The sequence below is a fragment of the Schistocerca cancellata genome, chromosome 7 (assembly GCF_023864275.1).
Source record: "Schistocerca cancellata isolate TAMUIC-IGC-003103 chromosome 7, iqSchCanc2.1, whole genome shotgun sequence".
Lineage (NCBI taxonomy): Eukaryota > Metazoa > Arthropoda > Insecta > Orthoptera > Acrididae > Schistocerca > Schistocerca cancellata.
In genome coordinates, this window is record NC_064632.1 from 582455823 (window position 1) to 582474611 (window position 18789).

An 18789-nucleotide genomic window follows, 5' to 3' on the forward strand; every position below is an offset into this window, starting at 1 on the left:
TGCTTGTCCAAAGTATTACTTTTCTTCTGATATATGTAACTGTATGGCAATGGTCCCGAATCTCGTTGCAGACAGTTTCTGGTGTTCCTTCACGTAAGTCAAAAACGACGGAGCTCCTGTCCAACTTCAGAGTGAACGATAAGGCAAAATGTTTAGAGCAGTGGCAGAAAACAGATATAGCTGTGGGCGATACTTTCTATACGACGATCACTAAGATATATGGGAGGTACGAAATTTTGCGACATCAGTTTCGCTTCTTTGTGCCAGACCACATTAACTACAGTTTCGTGTGGCGGTAACACCTGTAGTAACATGGTCGCCGACTGCGGCTAAGTTAATAGACTGTGGTAAGTGGGACAGCGTAAGAACACAGTTCAAGGCCGAAGGACAGTCCCCTCACGGTAACCACTTGCTTAGAAATTCGACGATTTTCGTTTGTATTTTGTCAGGCCTGGGTATTTCGTAGGTGTTAAGCAGGTATTTTACATGGGAAAAATACATTACCGAACAGATAATGTATTGTTCAAGCTTATTCTTTTTGATGTGTTCATGTTTCAAGAGAGATATAGCGTTACTGCGTGAGGCTGCCATCATACTGGAAGATCACATGAGTCGCCAGGTGGCGTATCAGTTCCGAGCAGCCGCCTGCAGATGGCCAACACACACTGCTTCCACACCACGTCCACCGTATTCGTCCGCCGACGTTGTTGACAGCCGCCAGAAAGCACTGTTAACAGCGGACTACACCGATATGACAAAAGTCATGCAACATCTCCTAGTATCGTGTACGACCTTTTTCCCAAGGTAGTCTCAACAAGTTGTTGGAAGTCCCCCTACAGAAAAATTGAGCCGTGCTGCCCCTACAGCAGTCCTCAACTGCGGAAGTGTTGCCGGGACAGGATTTTGTGCGCGAACTGACCTCTCGACTATGTCCCATAAATATTCGTTGGGGTTCATGTCGGGCGACCTGGGTGGCCAGATCTTTCGCTCGAATTGCCCAGAATGTTCTTCAAACCAATCGCGGACAGTTGTGGCCCGGTGACATGGAGCATTGTCACCCATTTACATTCCGTCGTCGCTTGAGAACATTAACTCCATGAACGGCTGCAAATGGACTCCAAGTTGCCGAACGTAACCAAGACCCAGTCCACTCTATGTAAAAACAAACAACCCACACCACTATGCAGCCACCTCCAGCTCGCACACTGCCTTGACAACCTGGGTGAACGGTTTCGTGGCGTCTGCGCCACACACTAACCCCACCATCATCTGTTACCAACTGAAATCGGAATTGGTCTGACCAGACCACCGTTTTCCAGTCGTCTAAGGTCCAGCTGACGTGGGCACGTGCCGAGGCGGTGTCGTGCTGTTAGCAGACACACTCGCTGCCATAGACCATTAACGCCGAATTTTTCGCCGCACAGTCGTAACGGGTGCGTCCGTCGTACTTCACACACCGACTGGTTGTGTTGCTTGTACGTACAACTCTGTGCAAACGCCGCTGCTCTTGGTTGGTAAGTGAAAGCCGCCGACCACTACGTTGTCTCTGGTGAGAGGTACTGCCTGAAATCTGATATTCTCAGCACACCCTTGACACTGTGGATCTCGGAATACTGAATTCCCTAAATATTTCCGAAACGGAATGTCCCGTGCGTCCAGCTCTAACTACCGTTTCTCGTTCGAAGTCTGTTAATTCTCGTCGTCTCGTCGGAAAATTTTCACATTAATCACCGGAGTACAAATGACAGCTCCGACAACGCATCGCCCTTTTATACTTAGTTTCCGCGATACTTCCGCCACCTATGTCTGTGCATATCGCCGTTCCATGACTTCAGTCACCTCAGAGTACTTCGCTTCTGCCTTGTACTGGAACCGATGGAGACAGCATTTCTCTCGAGTTCCGCTCAGAGGACTACAGTTACGAATTAGCAGTCGTTATTTACGGAGCAAAAGATAAAGAATTATTCAGACACTCGTGTGCGAACAACTAAATCATATACTGTCACGAGACTGAAGTTTTTTTTAGAGTTTCATCGTATTAGGTATAGGACATAAGTTGGCACACATCGAGCTGTTACCAAAGTTAAGGGGAGGTTTACTACCCTATGGTTCAAAACACGATTATTTTTAAACTGCAATTTTGGATCCATAAAAGTGTTTAAGAATCCACCCCTGAAGCGGTTTTTCCGAATACGGAACGGAAATGTCTGTAATTCGCGGTTGAACAAAAAAAATGCACCTGCCTGAAAATGGCCTTTTTCACGCACCAGTTTTTTTTTTTCGGGAATTTCGACTTTGTAGCCCCGAAGAATTATTCTGTGTGCTTGCCCATGATTAAAAATGATAAAGTGATCAAGGAATTTACTACGTACTACGGCTTGGCAATCCGACGGCATTCCAATTCGGTGGAACAGATGAAGAAAGCAATTTGGGCAACGTATTTCCACAAGTGTTCGACGGATGACCACACACGACACCAAAATTGTCCGGCTGGGGAAACTAGTTGGGGCAAGTGGCGCATTGCAGAGGCTACCGGACATCTGGACGAATATCAACACGACCAGCCGCTCTCCAAAGAAGTTCAAAAAGTGATTCATCCTATCTACGAGGCCCTTTCGGAGGACGCGTTATTGTACCGGTGTTTGGGAGGAAACACACAAAATTCAAATGAAAGTTTGAACGCGTGTGTTTAGAAGTTAGTCCCTAAGCATTTGCATTCTCGCGCGAAGACTGTGGAGATTGCGACTTTCCTGTCAGTGAGCAGCTTGAACGAAGGGTATTCAGCAATTCTGAAGACCATGACAATGATGGACGTCACCCTGGGACTCTATTCGACGCAGTTCGCCGAGCATTCTGACGACCACCGGATGCAAGCGGCCGAAAACCGCTTGTCACCGGGCGTACGAACGGCTCTGGAGCAGCGCAGGATGGCCCAGATCGAGCACAACGCCTTCTATGAGGAAGAGGAAGGACTAGTTTATGGACCCGGAATAGCAGATTGAACGTCATTTGCATAATATTGCATTTATACGTAGTCAAAACTTGAAACGCGTTTTTCTCGAAATGACTTTTTTTATCGCGCGGTATTGTAACTTCAAATCTACTGAACCGAGTGGCATGATTTTTTGTTTCCGACGAAGCTAACTAAGTTGTCTAGTAATAGTACCACTTTTATTCCGATCCATCAACTATAAATATTTTTACGTTGCCGACGAAGTCGAAAAATCCATGAAAAACCGTATTTTTTTCAAATGGCCGCCATTTTGTTTCCTATGGTCCAAATAACTTAAGAGAAGTACAGCTCCTAAAGACTCTCATATATTTCTCTAACATCAATTCAATTTTGGTGTCAGACGAGCCGGCTGACCCGTGACATACCGCGCGTGGAGGTCTACATCGAAATTTTGTTTCGTTCCGACGGCACGTCCGCCCTTGCTCTTCGATATTTCATGTCGAAAAACTTCCAGTTTGTAGAAGAAATATCAATAAACATTTTGACCAAATTTGACATTGATATCTATAACACATCCCGAGAAAAAATTCTCAGAGATCATACTTTTTTCGGGTCAAAGATAGTAAACCTCCCCTGAAGAGAAGTTTTGTACCACCACTATTAATAAATGTTATAGTTTCTTACTGTGTTGGCACATTTTTGTTCCAGTGCATATCACCATCTTTTCACACAGCAGTGGTAGAAAGTAACTCTTCTGCTCTGTGGATGTTTGGGCTGCATTGATTGTAACTTTCAGTAACAACATCTAAACGCCTTCCACCCTCTGAAATACTACTGTTGTCCTGCCGAAGACAATCATAATCACGGTGTAGGTCGTGACTTATTTTATTCCCTTAGGATCTTCTCTTACACACTACTTAAAAAAAATTAATAACACGAATTTTGCTATTTTTTCTGAAAAGGCGCTTACCGCTTACTTTTAGTACAGTGAATGTTCAATCTGCATGTAATGAACGTCAGACGTATGTACATTAACTGTGAGACACACACACACAGTGAAGCTTGATTATGCTCGTCAAGCAGACGGAAGCGACAAGGGTGACGCACGCGGACTGCGGGTAGTCTAACGTAATTTGCAGCGGGTACTCACGCTGGTTCTGCCTGCGCGCCGGCTGGTGTGACGCGGACGAGTTGAGGGACCCATCGCTGAGGGGGCTGTTCGCTCGAGTCGTATCTGCTCGCTTTTTCGCTGATCCTGCAACAAAACAGATAAATATTCCCTTAAAAACGATCGTACAAGTTTTCTGAGAACATGAATACGTCTAAATCTTACCGTTATGTTTGTCCTCAGAGGAAAATAAAATCCTGTGACTGGGGTTTTTGTTACAGTAGCCAATGTTATATACTCTTTCTACATTGCTAGCACAGCTGCAATCACGAGATGAACTTTGCTTATTTCTTCAAAACAATACTACTTGTTGGCCATTGTTAATTTAACCAAGTACGTCATTCTAATGCGCCCGCGCTGGTGTGTGTGTGTGTGTGTGTGTGTGTGTGTGTGTGTGTGACCTCACATGTGCACTATGAAATCCCCCACACACGTGCTATGACACGTTTTAAAAAGTGGAAGGTAACACCTGTAAACCACATTCGCACACAACATTGTATTTGAGAAGAACCAAAGAGATTTTAACTACAGACTTCCATTCCAGCACTGACACCGACCTCACCTCGTAATTAAGCAATTCAAAGGCTGTTTCAACGTCGTCATTATTTCGGCAGAACTATAAGCTTGCTCAATATATTGTTTGGATATACTGCAATTGCCTGAGTTCGGCTAAAGTTTTATTTTCAAGTCGTCTTAAACAAGAGCACGAATACCAGCCAAACTACATGCGAATTTGGTGAAGCTGACACCAAAATGGGTCTACAGCCAACATTTTATAGCAGCTATACCGGGGCTCGAAACCGTGCCATATTGCTCGGTGCCTATCAAACGGCACACAGGGGCAACAGAAGTTGAGTCTCAGTATTTCACATGAACAGTGACTGAATTTAAATTACGCACATAATATGCTCATTGGGAGGTTTACATGAAAGTTTCGACGCAGTAAGACCCAGTGCTACAGTTACATATATATATATATATATATATATATATATATATATATACGTCTTGAGGCAGCGGAAGTCACCACTTGCAGATATCCAGACTATATTCGCCCAGTATGTGAGAATTAGAGCATTCAGCGACTTCCAATTAACTTCAAACATAATTTCAAACCTTTTCTGCACTTTTCTCGCTTACTTGCTCAAGAGCAAATAATGAACACTTTAAATCATTTATAAAATAATCAGAAGTTTGAAGCTGTATTATACGAGGGAGTTCAACTCTCTGAAGACCGACCACTTAGAAGGATGGTCGGCCCTAGACAACTGGCCATTTATGACATCATTTAAAGCCTTACGGACACATACGTAACTGAAATGTCTTCAAGAGTAAAACGTACTAAAACAGGTCAGGTTTCATTTATTTTTCATATTTGTTATAGTTATTTGATAGAATACAAATTTTAAGAGAATGATTAAAGAATCTGTAAGTATCCTCCCATAAGAAAGTGCGAGGTGAGTTGAGCAGCTTCTTCCTCTCGAGCTTCCAAAATTTCTTGCTCACCCAACAAACGTGACGCATTTATAGAAGAATTACAGCAAACTGCGAAACGTAAGGAGTACACGCACGAAATTACATCGGCGCGATCGCATATTAGCTCAGCCAGTCGCCTCAGCAGCTGTTACGTTCGCTAATCTTTGTTTCGGAATAATTCTAGAAATCGACAACAGAAGGCAGTAGCTGTCTGGACGCACGTAGCAAGACATCCAAATATTGTTCTCATACGAAATAAATCCAAATTTCGAGCTGTAATTGGCTCGCACGTCGATAAAAACTCGGCCCGAGCTATACTCGGGCGCGGCCTTTAGAACACTGCGTTGCGGCCCGAGCTGTGGTCGGGTTTGGTCGCCGAGGTTAAGAATGCCATATAACTCAGCATCATAATTTCTAAATTGTTCTGGAAGACGCACTTTAAAAACCCTATCAGGGAAAACCACAGAACAACTGAGAGCGTTCCCCTGCTGGGACCCATCTGTATAAATAACGATAAAAGTATGGTACATATTTGGTACAAAAAAACACACTGTGATAGTAAAGGGCGCGAGAACTTTCACAGCCATTGCTTGCATGACCGTGGTAAGAGGGACAGGAGAGGAGTGGCATCTGTCATCAAGGAAAATAGCCACTCCGCATTCAGCCCTGTCTCCAGTAGTATCGTCTGTCCTGTAAATGCGGTAGCCCTGTAATGCAGGTGCGTCAGTGACTAAGATGCGTCTCTTGTAAGCAGATGCAGAAAGGTTTATCCTGCACCAGCAGCTGCAGTTCTTCCAAATGTGAGCGATATCCATTCAAATTCCTCTGCAACACTGAAGTCCCTACGGAAGCCATTCCTTAGCGGTGGTGGTTCTTTTCTTTCTCAGTAAGAGGCAGTGATTTACTGGGGATGTCAGGGGGAACGTTCCGTGCTCTCTGGTTCCTCCGATTGGAAGTCCATGTCCTCAAGAGCATAGTCGCCATCAGAAAGTGAGAGCGCTCGTCGATCCGAAGGTTTACCTACCGCTTTCTTGGACTTGGAACTACTTTTCGAAGGACGTTTTTCTTTACTGACAGGAGGAGGCTGCTGCCTGGGCTGCGGGGATGGCTTCTGATGTTGGGGAGTGGTATGTGGCTCAGGTGGTAAACCTACTGCTGACGGTATCCGCACGACATCAGTTGCAAGTGAAGCGTTTTCCCCACAGGTAAGTCGACAAGTGCATGTGCTCGTACCGGAATCTGTGGTCAGAGTTTGTGCGAAGGCATCACAGTTAACTACTGGTTTCTTAAGGGCCGATGCAAAAGAAGTTGCAAAAACCGGTGGTTGCATGGCTTTGTAAGCCTTTTTAGCTTCACCATAGGGTATGCGTCTCTTTACTTTCAACCCTTTAATTCTCTTTTCCTCGTTGTAAATCCCACACTTTCTGCTCCACACTGGGTGATCCCCAGAGCAGTTTACACATTTCGGAGGAAATGTACAAGAAGTCCTCGAGTCGTGAGCGGAGCCTCCACAATTGCCACACATAGCCTTTCCGTTACATCCCAAAGTGGTATGGCCAAATCTTTGACATTTATATCACCGCAAGGAGTTATGAACAAACGGGCGAACCTTACGGCGGATATAGCCTGCAAGGGTATGTTCCAGCAATTCTGGAACACTAAATGTTAGAATAAACGCTGCCGATTTTTCCAATTTGCCATTGACACTCCTCATATAATTCTGCACCTCCGTGACGGCCACGTTCTTCCACTCTTCATGTAACTCCGCGGGGTCCACCTCCATTATATCAGAGCAGGTAACCACGCCCTTACTATAGTTAAGGGTGTTATGCAGTTAAGCCTCGACTGGGTAGTCACCTAAGGCCTTACATCCCAGAAGCTTACATTGTTTTTGTTGTGGTCTTCAGTCCTGAGACTGGTTTGATGCAGTTCTCCATACTACTATATCCTGTGCAGGCATCTTTATCTCCCAGTACCTACTGCAGCCTACATCCTCCTGCATCTGCTTAGTGCATTTATTTCTTGGTCTCCCTCTACGATTTTTACCCTCCACGCTGCCCTCCAAAACTAAATTGGTGATCCCTTGATGCCTCAGAACATGTCCTACCAACCGATCCCTTCTTCTCGTCAAGTTGTGCCACATACTTCTCTTCTCCCCAATTCTACTCAATACTTCCTCATTAGTTATGTGATCTACCCATCTAATCTTCAGCATCCTTCTGTAGCACCACATTTAAAAAGCTTCTATTCTCTTCTTGTCCAAACTATTTACCGTTCACGTTTCACTTCCATACATGGCTACACTCCATACAAATACTTTCAGAAACGACTTCCTGACACTTAAATCTATACTCGATGTTAACAAATTTCTCTTCTTCAGAAACGCTTTCCTTGCCATTGCCAGTCTACATTTTATATCCTCTCTACTTCGACCATCATCAGTTATTTTGCTCCCCAAATAGCAAAACTCTTTTACTACTTTAAGTGTCTCATTTGCTAATCTAATTCCCTCAGCATCACCCGACTTAATTCCACTACATTCCATTATCCTCGTTTTGCTTTTGTTGATGTTCATCTTATATCCTCCTTTCAAGACACTGTCCATTCCATTCAACTGCTCTTCCAAGTCCTTTGCTGTCTCTGACAGAATTACAATGTCATCGGCGAACCTCAAAGTTTTTATTTCTTCTCCACGGATTTTAATTCCTACTCCAAATTTATCTTTTGTTTCCTTTACTGCTTGCTCAATATACAGATTGAATAACATTGGTGATAGGCTACAACCCTGTCTCACTCCCTTCCCAGCCACTGCTTCCCTTTCATGTCCCTCGACTCTTATAACTGCCATCTGCTTTCTGTACAAATTGTAAACAGCCTTTCGCTCCCTGTATTTTACCCCTGCCACCTTCAGAATATGAAAGAGAGTATTCCAATCAACATTGTCAAAAGCTTTCTCTAAGTCTACAAATGTTAGAAACGTAGGTTTGCCTTTCCTTAATCTTTCTTCTGAGGTAAGTCGTAGGGTCAGTATTGCCTCACGTGTTCCAACATTTCTACGGAATCCAAACTGATCTTCCCCGAGGTCGGCTTCTATTAGTTTTTCCATTCGTCTGTAAATAATTCGCGTTAGTATTTTGCAGCTGTGACTTATTAAACTAATAGTTCGGTAATTTTCACATCTGTCAACACCTGATTTCTTTGGGATATGTGGTTGGAATTAGCAGTTTCAACTAAAAGGGTTCCATTACGAAGTCGTTTGACACTTTTCAGAGACCCAGCAATACCTTTCAATGACTTGTGAATATAGAAAAGGTATATCTTCTCAAAGCTTCCCCCGTTTCGCTTGATTACAATGAAAGTGTTGTGGCACGCTAATTCCCTGTTACTACTAACCTGAAGCTTCTTTTCGGGAGGACTGACCAATCGAGCTCTCTTTGAGCAGTGACACCCACTGCCTGACGGTTCACCCATCACGTCAGCAGTAGTAGTTTCTCGTGACAGTTCCATCATGATCCCACGAGACGCTAGGGAAACAACTGTCGACCAAGGCAGAGCCCTGCATGCTTGACCAAGCCTAATACAACTGGGGGGCGGCAGGTGCCCCAGAGGTTGCCCGCTGACGACTGTTTTACCTCGACAGACATTCACCTCCTCAGCACGTAGCACACCTTGAGGTTTAGGGTTTTTTTACAGAGGTGTTTACCTTCCTCGCGGTACAGGCGGTGAAGCCAAGACCCCCGTTCTCCGAAACACACAACATTGCACCGCCGCGCCGCATGGTGGTCGAAGTATGCCCAGAGCTTAGGGTGACAGAGGACTGGTGGCGCTTACCAGTCCCCAGCTCAGGAAACTCGGTGTCGCCAAGCCTGTACTCGGCAAACGAATGCTGAGCCACTGATGGGGAAGGAGTTCTTGTCGAAGGTGGTTCCGTGATGGTTTGGACATGTTTTTAGAACCATAACTTCAACCCAGACGTTCAGATAGCAATGATCATGAACAAGGACGTTTATATCAACTTTCTCGATCGTCATACGTAGGCCTTTCTTCTTCATCTTCATAATATATTCGTCGTTGACATTCCCGTCCTCCAAGATGTCGGTATGTTGCGTTTTTGGCTAGTTTGTGCTATGATACCTGCTGTAATGTTGTGCAAAGAGGGACGAACTACTCGGCGATAGATGTTGCGTCGTAATCACTCATTGGCTGCGTGGTGGATCACGTACAATGGCGGATAAATGCGTTCCTCGTCCCCTACTGGCTCTCAATAGCATGTCGTTATAAAGAAGAATGACCTTTTCTGGTCTCTGACTGGGAGAACAGACAATAGAACAGCCTGATACGTAAGGCTGGAGTCAGTCTGATTGTGGAGGCGAGAACTGAAAGATATACGTAACACAGGCTCATAGGAATTGTAACGTTATTTCAACATTACTCACCCTGACGACGTACAGTGTAGGATATACACTGAAGAGCCGAAGAAACTGGTGCACCTGTCTAATATGGTGTAGCACGCAGAGGTGCCGCAACACGACGTGGCATGGACTCGAATAATGTCTGAAGTAGTGCTGGAGCCAACTGAAACCATGAAACCTCCAGGGCTGTTCATAAATCCGTACGAGTACGAGCGGATAGAGATCTCTTCTGAGCAGCACGTTGCAAGGCATTCCAGATATAGTCGATAATGTTCATGGCTGGGGAGTTTGGTGGCCAGCGGAAGTGTGTAAACTCAGAAGTGTGTACCTGGAGCCACTCTTTAGCAATCCTCGACGAGTGGGGTGTCGCATTGTCCTGCTGGAATTACCCAAGTCCCTCGGAATGCACAATGGACATGAATGGCTGCAGGTGATCAGACAGGATGCTTACGTACGTGTCGCCTGTCTGAGCCGTATCTAATCCAGGGTCCCATATCACTCCAACTGCACACACCCCACACCATTACAGACCCTCCACCAGTTTGAATAGTCCCCTGCTGACATGCAGCGTCCATGGATTCATGAGGTTGTTTCTATACCAGTACACGTCCATCCAGTCGATACAATTTGAAGCAAGACTCGTCCGATCACGCAACATGTTTCCAGTCATCAACAGTCCAATGTCGGTGTTGACGTGCCCAGGCGAGGCGTAAAGCTTTATGCCGTGCAGTCATCAAGGGCATACGAGTGGGCCTTCGGCTCCAATAGCCCATATCGACGATGTTTCGTTGAATAGTTCGCACGCTAAAACTTCTTGATGACCCAGCTTTGAAATCTGCAGCTATTTGCGGAAGGGTTGCTCTTCTGTCACGTTGAACGATCCTCTGCAGTCGTCGTTGGCCCCATCCTCGCAGGATGTTTTTCCGGCTACAACGATGTGGGAGATCTGATGTTTTATCGGATTCCTGATATTGACGGTACACTAGTGAAATGGTCGTACGGAAAAATCCCCGCTACATCGCTACCTCGGAGATGCTGTGACGCATCGCTCTTGCGCCGACTACAGCACCACTTTCAAACTCACTTTGATAACCTGCCATTGTAGCAGCAGTAGTATGTGTTGCCGACCGCAGCGCCGTATTCTTCCTGTTTACGTATCTCTGAGCGGATATGACTGGACGTGAATGTGTGCATACAACCACACGACGTGCACGCCCGCCAAGTGATTCACACCCGTCCCTTGGAGCACATTCACACGACCTTTACGCCTGACAGAACTGTTGGCAGAGTTCAGTCTGATGTCGGTGTGCGATTACTTTGTGTGGGGAGCCCTGAAGTCTAAGCTGCATCGCAACAGTCCTCACAGTCTTCAAGAACTGCAGCAGAACATTTCGGATAAGACTGCAGCGATTCCAGCAGTCCCACTTCGATTCGCCTTCAGCAGCTTACTGACCACCAAAACTGGCAAGAGGTGAGTGGTGGTCACTTTCAACATGTGCTATAGTGAGCTAGGTACTCCATTTCGTTTCCTCTGCTGTTTTTCTTTGTACCCTGGAACTCTGTTCTGCGGGTCACTTTTATTTGCCCCACTCTGGATTATAGCATACAATTATTCATTGCCAGTAGCGTCAAGGTGAATGGCATCAATGGACCGACTGTAGTGCAGACTCCTCTGCAAAGGGGCACAAGACGCATGGTAAGCGGGCAATGTGACATGGTGAAGTCTAATTGCAAGGCCCACGTGATATGTCTGACCGTTCCAAGTCCACACCAGCACATTTTCGGCACTAACGTTGAATGTTATGGTGCGAACAGGCGCGTTCGCAGACCTGCACATACACACCCATAGTTTGACGAACACTCAGGCACCCTACCGAACCGCCACTGGCCCACTAAATCACCCGATTTTAGCCCTTCTAAAATGTCTGACTCTATTTGGAACAGCTGGTGAAACGTATCGATCAATAAAACCGCAATGTGATAGCTTTATGCGAGCTGAAGATCAACGTGTAGCTGGATGTGGCATACGTGAAGGAACTTGTGGAACGCCTCTCCCTCGCTGAACTGAGGCTAGATGTTGAGCTGCACAGTATTATCGACTTGTCTCCAGTGGGTGAAAGTTTTTCTTTTTGTCCGGATGAGCTTATTGACAGATTTTATCACCAGTCAAGTGGCAACGGAGAGGGAACGTACCGGCAAGGTCATCGGTTGGAGGCAAGCGGCCTGACTGGGCACTCCCTGTCCCCTGGATCCGGACTGGAGGACTCTGCTTGCCACGCAGCGCGGCGCGGCGCGGCGACGGACGGAAATAAAGCTGACGGTGGCGTGCCGTCGCCATCGCCAGCGCCAGCCCGGAGGCCGCTGGAGCCCCGCTGGACAGAAATATCGCTGATGGCCGGCGCGCCGCGGCAGCTGCCCCACCCACCCCGTGCGTCGAACTGCGTCCTTAAGCTCTAACAGTTTTCATCAAAATCCATCAGATGTGACAGTGGACGAGCACTTCACTACAGATTCATTTCGTGGTCCACTGAAAGTGGCACAGCTTCTGGAAAAACGACTTGCACAGAAAGGTTCTGAGTGACCGAAGCAATTAAATAATATTTGGTAAGTAAACAAATTGCAATCATCAGACGTTTTTACATGTGTCCGATACCTCACATAATTCCGGGTGGACGACAGGAGTGCATCCGCAGTTTACGCCTCGTCCACTGCCGCAGATTTGACCGATTTTGGTGAAAACTAGCAATTAGAGTTCACAGAAATTTAGGACACTTAGGATCAAACATGTCGTGGTAGGTAACATGCCGTGGTAGGCAACATGTCTTTGGAATTGATAATATCACTGAAGGAAGTGGCAACCGCACGACTATTCAGTTCAATTACAACATGTCGCATAAACGTAAACATCTGTACAAATGCGCATTTTTATTATATATTGTGCGTTCCTCAGTGACGTGGTATGTGTCTCAACACGCCCATTTACACAAGATGCTTTATATCTGCATATGGTTTTACTTTTGATACACCGATGTATAATGTGCTGTACATTCTCCACCATAATGACATCGTATGAGGCATCAACTCATAATGGAACATGACTTAAAACCGAATATTTTTTCAAGATTAGAAGATGACACTTTCAACTGTCTGAATTGATCGTCAATAATAAATTTTAATTAGTGGGAGCCTGACTTAATTTTTTTTTAAATGGTCCAAATGGCTCTGAGCACTCTGGTACTTAACTTCTGAGGTCATCAGTCCCTAGAACTTAGAACTATTTAAACCTAACTAACCTAACTAACCTAAGGACATCACACACATCCATGCCCGAGGCAGGATTCGAGCCTGCGATCGTAGCGGTCGCGCGGTTCCAGACTGTAGCGCCTAGAACCGCTCGGCCACCCCGGCCGGCTACGTTTTTTCAAGTTAAATTTAGATTGCTTCTTCCATTTTCTCAGTATGAGAAACTTCACTACGAAACAGGATGAAAGACACGCCTTAAGTCATCATGACGTTACTAGAGGTACTAGAGGGAGCTGTAGACGGTAAAAACCGTGGAAGATAGAGACAGGAATTAAAAAAAAAAGAAAAACCAAGCAATTCGGGACGTAGGTACAAGTGCTTCTCTGAAATGAAGGGGTTGGGCACAGGAGAGCAAGTCGCGGCAGGCCATATCGAACGAGTCAGAAGACTGATGACTCAAAAATGGGAATGGAGATCATGGTTTTCCGAGATGGTTTGCCAAGACATGGCGTCACAGACATGATATGGACTGGATGTTGGTGGTGTGCCCTATGGATTGCATACTGAAGGATTGTGAAAAGTAAATGAATACCTTGGTACTTAACGTGATTGCGCGTTGCAAGTTACACGAATTTTTACAGACTACTACAACTGAAACGCGACCAGTGACCGGGCGTGCAGGAGCAGCAGAAGCTGCCGCGACCGGCACACCTGGGGGCCGAGAGAGCGGCCGTGAAATTGGAAGCGGACGCAGAGGCCGCGTTTCACGGGCAGATCGGACGCGCGCGGCAGCGAGCAGCCGGAGCGCTATTTTTACGGCCGTCCTGACGATGGCGCGCCAGCGAGAGGAAGAAACCGCCGTCTGTAAGCGATCAAAGAGGAGCTTCGCTCTCTGGCGACTTCCTGCGCCAGATGAAGCGACGAAAGGCGCGTAGGAATCCGCCAGCCGAAACACTGTTGGTGATCCGGCACCAGCGACGTAGTATCGCCACCCGTGATTTGCGAAGGTATCACCTTCGGTTTCATTCGCCACTGGGAGCAATGAGTGACAACAGCTTCCGTACAACCCCACCCATCTCATGTACCTCCATTTCTGCATTAAGTTACGAACGCAGTGCGGAAAGTTTTCTACCTGGCAGTTCTCCACGTCGGAAAGCCGTAAGTTCATTAATTTTCTCGCAATTTTTTTCCGCTAGTGAAATCAATCTGTCAAGTGTTACCGTGGAAAGTCTGAATAAAACCCGCCTATGGCTGCTAAAAACTCTTCTTTACACGTAGGAATAGGTGGTAGGAGGGGGTGTCTGACCTTGCGAACAGGGAGAAGCTTCCATCAGCACAACTGCAGTTTACCACTTTTCTCGTCCGTCTTCTTAGCTGCGCGGTCAGCGCGGCAGGTTGCTAATCCAAGGGGCCCGGAGTAGATTTCCGGCTGGGTCGGAGATTTTCTACGCCCGGAGTCTTGCTGCTGTATTTTCCTCAAGTTCGTATCGTCGTAACTGACATTCAACGAAAGATGTCTGTATGGGCACGAGGAGAAAGTCAATAAATTGAAAAACGAACCAATTTTCCTAGTGTCAAAATTAACTTTGTAGGTGGCCAGACCGATCTCATCATGTTCCTTCGGCAATAGTCAAAGCCACATAGTACTGGCAGCTGTTATTACCATTTCGCAACGAAATCAATGCGAAGCATCCTTTTCATGTCGCACATATTGTAATAGAAGTTATAACCTTTCCGGTAGATAGAATCGAGTTCGTCTTTTGCATTAGCTCTGCTATCGGCGACCATCCAGAGACTGCAACAAACTTTATTTGGCGCGTAGTGGTAAACGCTAGGCACATCTATAGCAACAAATATGTGCACAAAATCAGTTGAAACTGTTTGAACCATTTAGCTGAGAAATTTCTTTCCAATTTCGATTTTGATCTTTGTTTAAAAAACCTGCACTAAAATTCCAAAAAGCTATGACATACTAAACCTTTAATTGCCGGTTGTCCAGATCCATATTTTGTGCTATACGAGTCTGTGGCTGCGCAGTTTTGTGGTGGCCGCGCGAACCCGTGTTTATAAACTGTCGCAAATGAAAGAAGACACTCATTTACACATACCTGTTGAAAGGTCTCTGTTGGATTCCTTTCATGTTAATTTCTTAAATCTGTTGTCATTTACGGCATAAATTCCTCTTCTAAATTTACTGTGGCGTTTCTGACTATCTGGGAGGAGACTGAGTAGTGGAACGTGTTACTTTTACACATAAACAAGAACGATCTGTCACACTACTACACTTTAAAACACAGTTGATATGTAATTCATGTCCCGCAGTCTCATACGGAACCTACATCCGCTTTCTTTTATATACTGCATATGATAAGATACTGTCATCCCCCTTCCCTTCTGTGTGAGAGGATGAATGAGCAAATGTATCTCTAGTTGCATGCCTCAGGGTAGCAGACAAGCCTGTCTGCTAGAGAACAGTAGGACCAACGTCGGAACAGGTAGCTACGCTTTCTAAAAGCAAAGAGGTTTCTATCCTTAGTATGGTCCTGTCTGTCCCTTGTCATGTTGGTATAGGAAGCTGCCCCTCTGGCCACTTCCGTTTGTATTTGTGAGCCACCCTCAAGGAGGGACCAGGTCAGTCTGTCCGTGGCGAGCGTCTGAAGTGGTAAGATCTCCGGCTAAGCGCGTGTCTGCTAAGTCCGTAGGACAATGGATTTCTTAAGTTCAGCCTAACTGAAAATTTAATCACCTTTATTTCAGGTTTAGCTCTAAAATATCTAATGTTATCTTAAATTGCAACGCAGTGTATTTCGAGTGTGAAGTTCAGAATATATTCCGGTAGTTGCTTTGTCACTACTTTGTGAGTAAAGTGGAACCACGTGTTGATCAGTAACTCTAACTAGCATCATCAATCTTCAGTGCGAATGTGCGTGAGATTATAACGTCTCGTCTTGACAGTATTTTTCAATATAGCAACTTTTCTTTATGTTCAACCCACGTGGGGTGTACTTTGTGAGACGACTACCACGTGCTTATATAATTGTTTGACCCATCAGGTTAATAGTAAGACGTTAGTAACCAGTTCGAGGTTTTTCTTTTGTAAATTGCTTTTCGATCTAATTTATTTTAATTATCAAAATTATTGTGGAGTTACACGCTTTGTGTAAACCAAGTTGACCACGTGAAGCATGTGGTGTAATCATCAAAGTAGCCCTCAGCTATTCTTTTTGGGAAGATTTCACAGAGAGTTAGTATGAATTTAGTATACCAGTGTGTGGTAATTACATGACGGACAGGATTGTGCTACGAACGTAATTTCTTTGAGTGAAAATTGAATCGGTTGGTTGTGGTTAATTTCCTCTTGCATATGTTTCAACGTTCTTCGTGTGTTATTTTATGAATGCAGTGTTGTATGGAGTCTCCCAATCTTGGCTCCATATTTGATGTGTTCCGTAAGATTACAATCTCACATTTTCACAATCCTAAATAAGGCACCAGCTTAATTACGACTCAAGTTTAATATGCTGAAATTTCAATGATCAATGTTAAAATAAATTTCCAAATATAAACTGATTTATTTCTTTTTATTTAAATTCTCTTATATATATATATATATATATATATATATATATATATATATATCACCGGTTGTCGTATGACTATTAAAAGATTATAATTAATGTTAGTCTGGTTGGGAATTTGGTAAGCTAGACTGGATACCTGGTGAAACAGTTGCGCAGTAATGCAAGGTTAACTTCCCCAGACAGCTCACAGCTTTTAAACCGCTTTTATTGTCTATCAGTACCGCTTTCAAAGAAAATTAAAGCAACAACGTTATACTGTTTGCGGTGAATTTCTTTCGGCGGTAAACCGTCAGAAAGAATATAAAGACTGTACGACATCCCAGTTTATCCACTGGAATGAAATGCAGGCTGTAGTTCAAGCCAGAAGCGGCTCTATGGTGTTTTGCTAGTGTTCCGCGTCGTTACTGTGATCCTTAACCCGGATGTATGTTTCACCCTTCTCAGTAACTAAGGGTTGTCTTTTGTTCTTTATCTTAATGATAAGTATGCTGCGGACCATTCCGTGTTGGAAGACGACGTCGTAGTAGTTGGTGGTGGTACGTAAGTTAATGGCATGCCGAAAACACCGTCAGTATCTCACCTCGTACTGGCCCGCTTAATCACCCGTTCTTACTTCCACTGTATACATCTGGAACTGTCTGGAACAGGAGGTGAAAGGTAGCAGCACACAACCCCGAAATTTGGTTGCTTTGCGAGATCTAATCATTAATTAGTGAACGGTTTCAGTGAAACATAACTGCACAAACTTTTCGACACTTCTTCCTGGAACTGGTACCGTTATCAGAGCTGGAGGAGTTGTCGCCCAGTGGTCTCTCAGGCGCGTGAACTTTTGTCCAGTGGCCTTGCCTCAAACGGGAGACAAAGAAGAATGTATTATCATCAATCTGTGCCCTAGAAGTACGTGGACTTTCGTTGGTAAGTAACTGTAAGTAGACTCTGGAAATCTGGCTGCGACGTGCCCTGGAGATTAATTCATAGCGTTAACAGAATGGAAGGGCTGTAACTTTTATCGTCGCAGTAAAAAATTTTTTTGGCCGTATACGTTTTAGACATCTGCGACGTTTTGTACATGACTGACGTTATCCTCGAGTGCCCCAACCTTTGCTAGCCAAGTTTCGCTCTATATAATGGCTAGCCAAAATGCTATGATTCACGTACGTATGTGAGGCTGAGACAATCATTGTGGAACCAGTGACACAGTGCAAACTACAACCCTGAACTACAGCTTACGGCAGAATGTTGGGTTTCTTACGAACGAAAAAGCAGATTGTTTCCATTCTGGGTCGAATTTATATAAATAAGATACCAAACTGAGTATTTCATTTGCACTAATGGTCTGAAAAAAATTTTAGTTCTTTATTGACAAATTTAAAACACAGTTACATACATTATAGATAGTACGTATTGGTAGCATTAGTATATATGGTTGGTGACGAAGAAACGCAATTTTTCAGTCATTTTGAGTTCTAAAAAGTCGTGCTCTTTGAGTCACACCTCACATTTTTTTGCAAAACTTAAAATTAGGTTGTATTTTCTGATTCTAGCTGTAAATATTTTTATTTCTGAGAAACACTTTGTATGAAGTTCTACGTTTTATGCGCCGTAAAGACAACACGACATGAGGCTCTCACACTGGACACGTTTAGTAACAAAAATGTTCTGAAGATGACAGTTATATCTGTCGAAACCGATCTTAGCTATTGAGTGTTTTATACCAGATTAAAATTAGTCCCCTCTCCCCAACTTCTATCCTGCATACTCTGTCGGAACAATACAGGCTCATACCATCTGCTCTGTCTCAAACCGCGCATCGCAGTGTACTCCACCGTAGGACGTAAGGTATTGTTAATGGAGATTCATTTGACTCCGCTGCTTGCACACGCTATTCACAACACTGAAGTATTTGCTGTTCCTTTAGTTCCTTGAATTTTAGTTTTCACGGAGAACTTAAAGGAT

At 44.7% G+C, this 18789-nt stretch overlaps 1 protein-coding gene across 1 annotated transcript in view; it reads right to left on the reverse strand.

Annotated features, from left to right (window-relative positions):
* LOC126092912 (uncharacterized) overlaps positions 1-18789 on the reverse strand; it is a 671478-nt gene that overhangs the window by 359041 nt on the left and 293648 nt on the right. The window contains exon 12 of the mRNA XM_049908642.1: positions 4104-4208. Within this exon, the coding sequence (XP_049764599.1) occupies positions 4104-4208 (105 nt within the window). The remainder of the gene's footprint in view (positions 1-4103; positions 4209-18789) is intronic.